Here is a 12,547-nt window from a genome sequence, read left to right as displayed (position 1 = left end):
GGCTGTGCATTTGTTTGAAATCCTATCTTCAATAAAAATGCTTTCTCTGAGCTTTGTGGCGTGCCAGATATATATTTCACTCCCTCATTCCCACAGTTATGCAAAAATAACCAGAAATGTATATCCCTTAATGGCTAAAGAATTCATTGTTCTGAAACCAGACTAGCCAAGCACACTTCAGCATTCAATGTTTAATCTCCATTTGAGAAAATCCCACATTACTTTCAAGTCAGCTTCTGTCGAATGACCTGACCCTGAATGAGGAGTTTCAAAACTTTCCATTTTCAGTTTAAACATCATGGTCTCTTGGAAGACCTTCAGTGTCAATAGTGCTAACTAGAGGAAAAGTTGCTCTTTGGTTCCAGGATCAGTCACTTGATAATGATTACATCAGACGACAAGAGAGGTATGGATGAAGAAGCCTATAGATCCATTTGTTCTCATCCTTTTGGAATATACACACATCAGTTATACTTGCTTCTTAGGGAAACTTTTTTTGCTTCAAGATGTTTTGTCATAATAAGGCTCTATAAAATGTCTTTCTCTTCCTCCACTTCTTTCCACTTAAATTTTTCATGAGGATAGTAATAATAATCCTTGCATTTGATATAGCGCTTTTCACATCTTCTAAGCATTTCAAAGCTCTTCAGAATAGACTGTAAAGTGAATTGACTGTATATTTATGGGTGAAACGCGGTAGCCAATTGCGCACAGCAGGGTCCCCACAAACAGTCGTGCATTAAAATGACCAATTTTTTTTTTCTTTGAGGGATTATTATCAGGTGTGCGGAGTAAGGAAACTTGCCCAAGGTTTCACCCTGCCGAGAATCGAACCCAGGTCTCTCGCTTACAAAGCGAGTACTCCAACCACTGAGCTACAGGACTCTGAAGTTGGCCCTGAAGGGGGTGAAGCCCAGGTTCACCAGAATATGACCAGGCCTAAAAGGGTTAAGTTACGAGGAAAGGCTGCGTAAACTTGGATTGTACTTGCTTGAGTTTAGAAGGTTGAGGGGTGATTTGATTGAGGTATTTAAGATGATAAAGGGATTCGATAGGGTAGATACAGAGAAGCTATTTCCTCTGATGGGGGAATCCAAAACAAGGGGCATAGAAAACCAGGCCATTTAAGAGTGAAATCAGGAAGCGTTTTTTTCACTCAAGGGGTGGTAGAAATCTGGAATTCTCTCCTCCAAAAGGGGGTGGATGATGAAAAGGATCAGAAATTGAGAGTTCCTGTAGTTTTTTTTATGTTAACCAATGTCAATTTTGAAGGTTGAGGACAGAATGAAGAGGTTGGGTGGTTGGAGTGGGATAAGATCAGGGTTCTTCTAGGAGGGTTGTGCATAAACAAGATACTTCTTTATCCTCCCCCCACCCTCAACCACCAATTTCTCTTCTCTTCCTGGAAGGTTGGGAACAGGTCAGTTACCCATCCTCTTGACTATCGCAGGATTGTTGCATTTAGACAATACTGCACATTTTCATATGTATTATTAATTTTTTTTCTGGAGTACAAATTCAGCTTTATTTAGCAATCTTGGATTCATATGATTTAACTAATGCACTTTGAAGAAGTAATGATACAGTATTTGGTTTGTACTGGATACAGCATAACCATAGACGCAAAGTTGCCAGACAGTCTTTTTTTACTTATATTGAAAATGTCACTAGTATTTAACAGATATTAGCTTGCCAAATATGCATATGTAGAAATCTGATGGACCTGAGCACAGAGTGAGCAGTATATTGTGGAGTCCTATAGCTTATTGGTTAGAACACTCGCCTACCAAGCGAGAGGACCTGGATTTGATTTCCAAGCAGGGCGAAATGTTGGGCAAATTTCCTTACTCCACATTCCTCAGTTTACCTAACAGTAATTCGGAACCCGGTTGTTAGTCGATTGGCGGATCATTTTTCAGGGGGTAATAATCCCTTCAATAAATAAATAAATATAATACTATGGTCACTCAATCCACGACTCTGTGGGACATTGCTGTGTGCAATTGGCTGCTGAGTTTTGCCTACAAAAATATACAATTCACTTCACAGTATATTCTGTGAAGCTGTTTGAGACGTCTCAAAGACGTGATAAGGTGCTATATCAAATGCAAGAATTATTGTTGTTATAATTCTCTCCTCACTATTCTAAAGCAGGTAGCAATGTCGACCTCATAAGTGGAACAAATAAGATCTTACGTTGCATTGGGGAGGAAGTGAATCTTTGAGTGCTTCCGTGCAGAGAGTAATGCATTTTTTTTAAAAAAAACCTCAAGATAGCTAACATCATCTCAAATTTCGTTAATCATTTGTAAAGTCTTATCAGTTCACATCTGTTATTAGTACTACCGATAGATGTGCAGAATTGGAAGTTTATTCTAATGCAGCTTCTAATACATGTAATTCCAAAAAAAAATATTTTGTGTATATTTATGATCAACACAAACTCAATAGAGCCTTTGTGATAATGAAGGATTAGTGATTGCTGCAGTATTTTAAATTAGGTTTAGACTAAGGGAATAAATTAAGATTGAATATCTCTTGCAGGCAGATTTAGTTTGACTCATGCAATTTAGCACGACAACTTAGTTGACAAATTATTCCCTGATTGATTTTGTTTTGCAATGTTACATTCATCTGTACTAGTGGTTTTTTAAAATGAGATTGGATTTTTACAATTAGTTATGCTTCAGAGCAACTGAACTGTCCTTCCTATCTCACATCTGGTCCCTGAGCACGACTGCTTTCCTCCACCTCCGTCACATTGCCCGCTTCCTATTGTACCTTACCCCAAAGCAGCCAAAACACTCGTCCGTACGTTCATCACCTCCCATCTCGACTACTCCAATGCCCTCCTTGGTGACCTCCCCAGCTACACTATCCATAAAATTCAGTTAATTCACATACTCACCCGCCCATATACTCACCTGCACTAAACTCCGTACCCCCATCACACCAGTTCTTGCAGGTTTCTCTGGTTCCCTATCACCGAACAGATCAATTTCAAGATTCTCATACTCATCCTCAAATCCCTTCATGTTCCTGGCACCACCCAAGCTCTTCCAACCAGCTTACTCCCCAACCCACTACCCGCTGCCTCGACTGGCTCCGGCCCCCTGCTTGTCCCTCATGGAGGGTTCCACCATGAGTAGTTTCAGCCACTGTGCCCCAAAATTCTGGAATACTTGCTCAGTCCCTCTGCCTTGCCCCCTTCATGTCACACCTGAACACCTTCCTTTTCGACTGTGCTTACGGTCACCTCCAACCCCTGGCTCAGTGTCAGGCTCCACCATTGCCAAGTACACTGAGATACTACCCTGCATGAGGGGCACTGTATAAATACAAGTTGTTGTTATTGAATGATGGTTGTTAAAATATGGAATGCCTTATCACAATTGGCTGTTCAAGCATTTAAAATTAAATTGGATACATATTTTTAAGGAAAAATCATCAATAGTATGAGGAAAGAGCAGGAGAATGGGATTAGAGTTGGTAACTTCAGTGGAGGTACAGCACAGACACGAAGGGCCAACTTATCACTTCCTGTGCTGGAAGCATTCTGTGATTCTATTGCAAGGTTAACTTATTCTAACTGCTGAAAAAATAAAATTTCCCAAAATATGAAATTGATTGATGGCTGTACTGCCCGATTCAACATATAAAGATGTGGAGGTTAAAAAGGTTCAGTATTAAAATGGTGGGAGGGAAAGGAGAGAGAAATTAATGAATGGCAGAATGGCATTGGCTTTTCAATCTTGCCACTGTTGGTTGCTATGAACATGCATGAAATGTTAACTCACTGTTCATTTGTTAGAAAATTCTTTGTATGTCATCCTCTAGCTTTCCTCACTCCATTTAAATGGTAATTACACATTTTATTATGTGGTGCAGATGTTGGTTGTTTTTGCATTGTCCTTGGGGTATTGTGATAGTCAGTGTATACTGGAGATTCTTTTGATGAGGGAAAAATTATCTGAACTATGAAATATTCTGTTGCACTAAATATTGCCTCAAGTAACTGTTGAAATAGTTAGTGCATCACCTCGTAGTAAAGGTTTTCAGACGGAGGTGTACTTCATTTTTACCAATATGTGCTTTTTACCAATGTGCTTTGCTAATACTGCGCATTAGTAATGAAGTAAAAAGTATTGTAGCAGAGCTCCCAGGATCAATGAATATTATTATTCATGTAATATCCATCTTAATTCCACCTGTTGAAATCTTCAAATTATATTTTTGGAAAAAATACCAGTTTGAGAGTTAGGACTTCCTGGCTTGCTAGCTACTAATGTTTTAGTCTTGGAGGCAATTTCCTTCATCAAATCAAAAAAATAACATTTTGCTAATAATGTCTTCTGTCTATGTAATCATAAGAGGTTTTGAATGAAAAAAGCCTTTTTTTCATTTGATCCAATTGTTCCACAAGACCAACCCTTGCAGCTTCCCGCTACACTATCATACTGAATCCAAGTATCCTGGGTTTGCCCATCCTGGTAATCATTTGCAGTTGTTTGTTAGCTTCTATGTAAATACTTCTTGGTATCTCTCCTAAAATTCTTTCAAACGACTAAACCCATGTTTATTTCAAGCAAAGATAAGTGACCCATGTTAATGGATTAGCCTTCATACAATGTTATTACTTACTCTTAAGAACTGGTAAAAACATTGGACCTGTGAATTTATGTAACACAGAATCTCTGTATATGGAGCTCCCAAGCTTTTGGGCATGCATCAAATCATGATGTAATAATTTATGTGTTCGGTTTTACAGTATTTAAAATTCTGGAGTCCAACTTCTGCAGAACTCCATACTGCATCATTTACTGAACTGGAGAGTAATGTTATAGGCTGGATATTTGTATTGATAGGATCTCTAGAATATTTAGTTTAATTGCTTTAGAGTTTAGAAAAACGTTTTAAATCTTTCTGAATGGTGAATTGACTTCCTATTTCTGGTATATACTGTTCTTTCCAAGAAGTTGGGCTTCTCACCTTGTGGTCTTTCAGTTGAACTTTCTACTTATCTCTTGTTGAGTATTTCAGTAGAAATTTTGCAGTTATGTACTTAGATTAACATATATTTAATATAAATGAGTGGATTAAACACAATGGTACAAAACATTTTATTTCATTTAACCCAGGAAATCTAAACTCTTGAGAGATGTTTAATGGGTTTTTCACCGAGGCATTCCAATTAACATAGGGCATTCTAATTAATAGGATATATTTGTATTGCTTCATTAATGAATGATGTATGGAAGTCAATGGAGAGTGTCGCTCATTAAACAAACATCCACTTTAGAAAATGGAGTCTTGAATCTAATCAGGAAATAGTTGGTCTCGCAGCATAGTAATATACAGTACAGTGCACTTCCCGTAAGATCCCGATGTAAGCGTGACAGCTGTTTTTTCTTTGCATGCTTGCAACTGGCAGGACAGGAAGTGCTAAAAATGGCTGTCTTGCGGGCCAGTAAATCACTGCAACATCATTTTCTGTTCTTTGTCCAGAGTGGGAATTAATATTAGCAGCAACCTAATGATCCAAAAATCGTGCGCGCGCGTGTGTGTGTGTGTAAAGGTAAAATAGTAGATAGCCTGGACATTGGGTCGCCATTGCCGTCACTTCATGCTTTTGGCAGCAAGCGGGAAGTGATGGAGACCCAATGAATCAAAGTCAGCCAGTGAACAAGAAACAAGTGAGACCCCTGCACATATGTGTTTTAAATGGGTTCCACAGTGACACTGCATTATAAGTGAATTTATGCTATAGTAATAGCGAATCTACAATGTAACAAGGCATACTATGAGCTTTATTCTCAAATAATCCTTGCATTTGATATAACACCAACACTGTTGAAACATTTCAAAGCATTTCACACACAATGGTTGTAAAGTATATTAACTATTTGTAGGCAAATGTCACCATCAATTTGCGCATAGAATAGCCAAAGAAACAACCCTGAAATGAGTTCCTAATTTATCGGGAAGATGGTTGGAGAGAATACTAAGAGAAAAGGCATTCTCTTTTCAAGTAATGTTATGGACCTTCAGCATTCATCTGAACCAACAGATGGGACCTTGGTTTAAAGTCTCATTGAAGGATACCCCCTCCAGCAATGCAGCATTTCCCCAGTACTGAAGTAGAGGTCAGCCTGGACTGAACTCCAGTGTTGACTTGGTGCTTGGCCTTAAATTTTCCGATTCAGAGGCAAGAGTCCTACCTATTAAACTGAACTAACCCCAGATGTTTCATAATTCTTTCAGCAGAATGCATTCTAAATGTTCACATCCCTGAAAAATATAAATGATATTCTCATCCTTTGTTTTTCATTATAATGAACTAGCTGCTGATGCGTTTATATTATATGTAAGTGGGCATGACCTTGGAATGTAGAATGTTGCAGCACAAATCTACCATCTGTCTCATCAAGTCTATGCTGGTGTTTTTATAATAATAATAATCCTTGCATTCGATATAGCTCTTTTCACGTCTTCTAGACGTCTCAAAGCGCTTCACAGAATATACTGTAAAGTGAATTGACTGTATATTTGTGGGCGAACGCGGCAGCCAATTGCGCACAGCAGTGTCCCACAAACAGTCGTAAATTGAAAATGACCAATTTAATCCCATTCTCCTGCTCGCTCCCTTTCCTGTTTAAGATTGCTGTGATGTTTTACTCTGATTACCATTAAATATGCAGCATTTACATTTTCCCCAGCATTTTGAGATGGAAGGATAGAAAGGGGGAAATAACCATTTAATACTCTCTTGCAGACAAAATGTTGCATTTAATTGTGTTATACAATTCTTGTCCTTAACCAATACGTTGTTTTGCATGCAAAACTACTTGTGCTTTCTGATTTCAGGTCTCCTTCAGAATTCTGAGCAGCCTTACAACAAATTTGAGAACGAATGAAGAGATTCAAAGTTTCTATGATTTTTTAAATGTGATTTACAGCAATTATTTCCATCTGATATTCAAAGCTTGTTATTTTTCATGTTAAAACATTCCTATCTACTATTCATATTAACACTGAGTTATAGAATAAGCCACTTTTTACTCCATTCCTCAATACAATTTATAAATGTACAATCTAGAATAAGTGCCTTGAATTTCTAACTGACTGCCAGTATAGCGATGCCAAATTGTGTGGTTTTTTTACGTTGATGCTGTATATTACATTTAATTACTTAGCACCAAGTCGTGAAAATTGTGCTTTTATATGGAGACCAATGAAAGTTTTGCCTTATCTGGATAACCACATGTACCTTATCTATATAGTGTTGGTAATGGAGGGAAGAAATTAAATGGTAACATTTTTTTAGACTCTGAATGTAAATCGTAATTTGAGATTGTTTTAAAGCATTAGCATTGTATTCCAGAATGTTGCACTTGACTTAACTGAAAATTATTTTGAATACAACCAGCATATGTGTTAGTGAGTATAATGTCTTGTATTTACAAAAAACTGCGACCATTTACAATTGTGTTGGTATGTCCTTGATGTTCTGAAGTGGCAAAGTATAGGTTGTTACACATATAGGTATTATGTTCTTTACATACTGCGCATGGATTTAGCTTTGCTTCAGGGTATTGCTGGTAGATACCCCAAATTCAACAATATCCTAATTAAGATTTTCAATCCCAGAAGATTTCTTTTTGTAACATCTTCAAAGTTGTGTAGGTGATGGTGAAAAGGGTATGTTCTTCAGGAGTTAAATACACTGTAAATCCAATGACAAATTATATATTTTGCTCTGATTTTTGTTTAGTTTTGCAATACAATTAATAAGGACAGGTATACTTATCCTTTTATTGGTGATATCAGTTTAAATAAAAAGCCAAATTAATTGAGAAATGTGATCAGTTCTATGTAATGTCATCTGAACTTTCTGCATTTAATTTTCAAATCTACCTGGTTTATACTTGTATTGTTTCCTGCTCTCTTTGATGCGATCATTAAAATAAATGCATACAAAATAGTTTTGGATATTCATTCCTTTTTTGTACAATTTATGCAGTGTCTACAATGATGCGTTCTTTCTGCTTCAACTACAGTTTCTGATATTCTCGCAATCCTTTGCATAAAGAACTTCTGCAAGAAGTGAGAACTAAAATTCCTCCTGGGCTCCCTCAAAGGCAGTTGACTAAAACTTGTGATCAGAAATCTTAACATTATTCACCCCTGAATACAGAAGTTGCATTCCACAGATTCCATGGCTATATAATAATAATAATCTTTGCATTTGATATAGCGTCTTCGAGGTGTCTCACAGCGCTTCACAGAATATACTGTAAAGTAAATTGACTGTATATTTGTGGGCAAAATGCGGCAGCCAATTGCGCACAGCAGTGTCCCACAAACAGTCGTGGATTGAGTGACCCAATTATTATTGTTATTTCTATTATCAGGTGGGATTATTATCAGACATGTGGAGTAAGGAAATTTGTCCAAGGTTTTGCCCTGCTGGGAATCAAACCCAGGTCTCTGGCTTGCGAGGCAAGTGCTCTAACCACTGAGTCACAGGACTCCACTCAGCTATGGTTCCAACAGAGTGGAGCTGTAGTGTATTTGATCATTTGCTTTCTTTGAGTCAATATCTTTATCCTTGAACCCTTGTTACCTTTTTCTGTTCTTATTGTCAACTAAATTACCTTATGGTCTCTGATTCCCAAAATGTTCTACCTTTTGTCACTGGTTAACTACCTATCTAGAAATAATGAAATATATTAGGCCTGGTTAGTCCTCAGCTAGAGTACTGTGTTCAGTTCTGAGCACCACATTTTAGGAAGGATGTCAAGGCATTGGAGATGGGCCAAAGGTGATTTACCAGGTTGGTACCAGGAATGAGGGACTTCAGTTATCAGGAGAGGCTAGAGAAGCTAGGATTATTCTCTTTGTAACAGAGAAGGTTAAGAGGAGACTTAATAGAAGTTTTCAAAATTATGAGGAAATTCGAAAGGGTGAACAAGGAGAAACTATTTCTACTGGTAGGTGAGTTGGTAACCTGAAGACAACGATTTAAAATAGTTGTTAAAAGAAATGGGAGGTGAGGAGAAATGTTTTCACACAGTGAGTTCGGATCCGGAATGCATTGCCGGAAAGGGTAGCTGATTCAATAACAACTTTTAAGAGAGATGTAGATAAATATTTGGGGAGGGCAAGTTTACAGGGCTATGGGAAGAGAGCGGGGGAAAGGGATGGATATGTATAGCTCTTTTCAAAGAGCCGGTTCCAGACACGATGGGCTGAATGGCCTCCTTCTGTGCTGTATAATTCTATGATTCTATGATCTTTGTTTCATACACTTATGTTATAATCTTCCAGGCTGGTGACAATTGTGTGATCCAATCCCAAGTTCTGCAACCTCCCTTTCCAAGGTCTTGGATTGAGTTGTTGCTTCACTCTTTTCTCTCCGGCCACTCCTTCACGAACCCCTCCAATCGGGTTTCCGTGCTATCACACACACAAACAGCTTTGGTCGAAGTGACAAATGACATTTTGTCCATCTGTGACCAGGGCTCCCTCTGCCTCCTTGTCTTCCTTGACCTCTGCGGCCTTCGATAACGTTGACCATTCTATCATCCTCCACCTTTCACCTCAACCTTCATAGTTCTGTTCATGGTTCAGATCGTACCTCTCACACCGCTTCCACTTCATCTCTACAAACGGCCTCTCCTTTAGCCCCCGCACCATCTCGTGCAGTGTTCCTCAGGGCTCTGTCCTTGGTCCCCTTCTATTCAATATCTATATACTTCCTCTTGGTAATGTCATCCGCAGACATGGGATCAATTTCCACAACAACTGTACCTCTCTGCCTCTACCCTTGATTCCGGGACCACGGCTGTCCTGACAGAATTTCTTTCGGACATCAAGTCCTGGATGAGAGCTAACTTTCTTCAGTTGAAGGTCAACAAGACCGAGACCCTCCTGATTGGCTCCCGTCAGCACCTCCACACCTCAGGTACTGACAGCCTCACCATCCATGGATGCACACTCCACCTTGCTAAGCCAGTCCGGAACCTTGGGGTCTTGTTTGACCCTCAGCTATCCTTTCTACCCCACATCTGCGCCATGACCCGCTCTGCCTTCTTCCGCAACATCGCCCGGCTCCGCCACTGTCTCACACCACAGGCTGCCGAGACCCTCGTATACACATTCATAACAACCAGGCTCGACTATTAAAAAATTCCCTGCTTGTCGGCCTCCCCAACTCCTCCCTCCAAAAGCTGCAGATCAAACAGAGCTCTGCAGCCCATGTCCGCTCCTGCACCAGGTTCCACAGCTCTATCACCCCCATTCTCGCCCAGCTCCAATGGCTTCCCATTGCACAAAGGCTGCAGTTCAAGATCCTGCTCTTCACCTTCAAAGCCCTCCATGGCCTTGCGATCCCCTACCTCTGCGACCCCATAATCTTCACCAACCTTCCACTCAGCGGGCTCTGGCCTGCTTTATGTCCCCCGCTTTGCCCACCCCACCCTCTGGAACTCCATCCCACAGTCCCTCTGCCTCGCCCCTCCCTTGCCTCCTTCAAGGCCTGTCTCAAGACCCTCCTCTTTGATCATGTCATCGGTCTCCCTCCTTCCCCCACTGCCCTCCACCCTTCCCGACCCCCAGCTCAGGTCCGAAAACTGTCTGGTACCTTTGGACGTCCTCCCAATGTGAAAGGTGCTATACAAATATGATGTTGTTGTTGGGACTATGAGTCTAGGCTGGCACACTGATGCAGTGCTGAGAGAAAGCAACAATGTTTGAAGCGCGGGCCTTTGAATAAGATGTTAAAACCAAAGTACCTGAAAGGTGTGTCTGTGCTAAAGATGTTAAAGATCCCCTGCGATTATTCAAAAAAAAAGAAGGGAGTCGCACCAGGCTTCCCGACCAACAATCTCCCAGATATAATTAATCATTCGCTTGATTATTATTATAAACTATTTCCAGTTTTACCAACGTTAAAATGATTGTACTATGTAATGCCACTTTATCTAGGTTTCTAATCCTGTCATAATAACAGTATTGTATCTCAAGTATATAGTCCAGTATATAAGATTCAGTCAGAATCACCATTTATGGTTTCATTTCTCTGACTATCCTTGATTGCATTACCATCTGGTATAGGCACGTTATGAATCTAATTATTTTATTTTTAAAAAACATCTATTTTCTAACTAATTTTAATTGTATTCTCTGATGTGTCCCTTGACGGATTGGTTCCAGAATTTGGAATACTACTGCAGCTTTCTCTTGTGAATATTGAGGAGGAAATGTAATTTTAAATTTACTATACTCTCCAACAACTCTTACTTGCTTTAGAATATTTTGCCTGCTACAAATATTAGTTGAAGAATCTGGTAGTATTTTCCCAGATTCGTTCTTGTTTGTTTAATACACTTATGTTACAATCTTCCAGGCAATTTTTTTTATCTCTGACATTGTGTTTAGGTAACTTACTTTTGTACATGTTCCAAGCATTCCACTTCTCTCATTGCTTGAAACATTTAAAATTGTTACTTTTCTTTTTATTCATTTAATCTTAACCTACTTGTTGATTGTTTTGCAATTGCATTCCTTAGAATTTATCCTTGAGTCATTTATAAGAATGTCACATTTAACAAAACATTTTCCAAACTCCCAGGTCTATTTCTTTCAATTGCTTGCTTGACCTCTTATAATAGCAGAATGAAAATCCCCATTCTTAGTCAGGTTTTGAATTCTATAGGGAAATTATTCATTTCTAAAGCCATTAATACCTTCAGCAACCCAAATTAATCTATACAGAGAAGCATTTCATGCCTTAGAAGTAGACTGTTGCTATAACAATGCTTGCATTTGATATAGCACCTTATCATGTCAGCAAGACATCTCAAAGTGCTTCACAGGATTTATTATGAAATATTGTGACTATTTTGTTTTTTTGGCAAATGCAGCCGCCAATTTGCGTGAAGGAATGTCCCACAAATGACCATGAAGTGAATGACCCATACAACATGGGGGTGTTGACCAGAACAGGACTATAGATTCTGATTTAGCTCAGACACCAAAGAGCAGTGCAGTACTATCCAAAACAATGCACAATAAAGTTAGTATTTCAAAAAGGTTCAACTTAAATAATTATTTTCATGATGTTGAACTTAGCTTCAATATAATAAAATAGCCACAATTACCTTGGTGGATAATAATCACCTGATTTAATGTTTCTTTTAAAGAAAAATGGTTGCATTATTGGGACAAAGGTTCATCCAAACTGCACAATACCAGACAGTCAACACATCATAGAAAAAGGAATGGAGTTCTGAATTAGTTGAAATTTTCGTATGGTGGATCTGGGGAGACCAACAAGGAGAGCATTGGAATAGTCCAGCCATGAAGTGACGAAGGCGTGGACAGAGTTTTGGTTCCGAGGTACGGAGGAGGCGGACAATGTGGTGGCGGTTGCAGTCATGCCTTTTCTTTTGCTTCCTTTATATTTCAGTATCTGACTCAGCATTGTTGCCACGGTTTCAGAGAAGTACAATCAATGTTTGGGGTATGAATGTTTCCCAAAGCTGGA

General features: G+C 39.1%; 1 protein-coding gene across 1 annotated transcript in view; it reads left to right on the top strand.

Annotated features, from left to right (window-relative positions):
• The window catches only part of LOC103190442 (pituitary tumor-transforming gene 1 protein-interacting protein), a 29,488-nt gene extending 21,507 nt beyond the window's left edge, over positions 1 to 7,981 (top strand). Inside the window, exon 7 of the mRNA XM_042332227.1 lies at positions 6,865 to 7,981. Coding sequence (XP_042188161.1) covers positions 6,865 to 6,914 — 50 coding nt within the window. The 3' untranslated portion in view covers positions 6,915 to 7,981. The remainder of the gene's footprint in view (positions 1 to 6,864) is intronic.
• Positions 7,982 to 12,547: the final 4,566 nt, after the last annotated feature.

This window comes from Callorhinchus milii, unplaced genomic scaffold, assembly GCF_018977255.1.
Source record: "Callorhinchus milii isolate IMCB2004 unplaced genomic scaffold, IMCB_Cmil_1.0 Scaffold2, whole genome shotgun sequence".
NCBI lineage: Eukaryota > Metazoa > Chordata > Chondrichthyes > Chimaeriformes > Callorhinchidae > Callorhinchus > Callorhinchus milii.
This window is presented reverse-complemented; position numbering and strand designations above follow the sequence as displayed.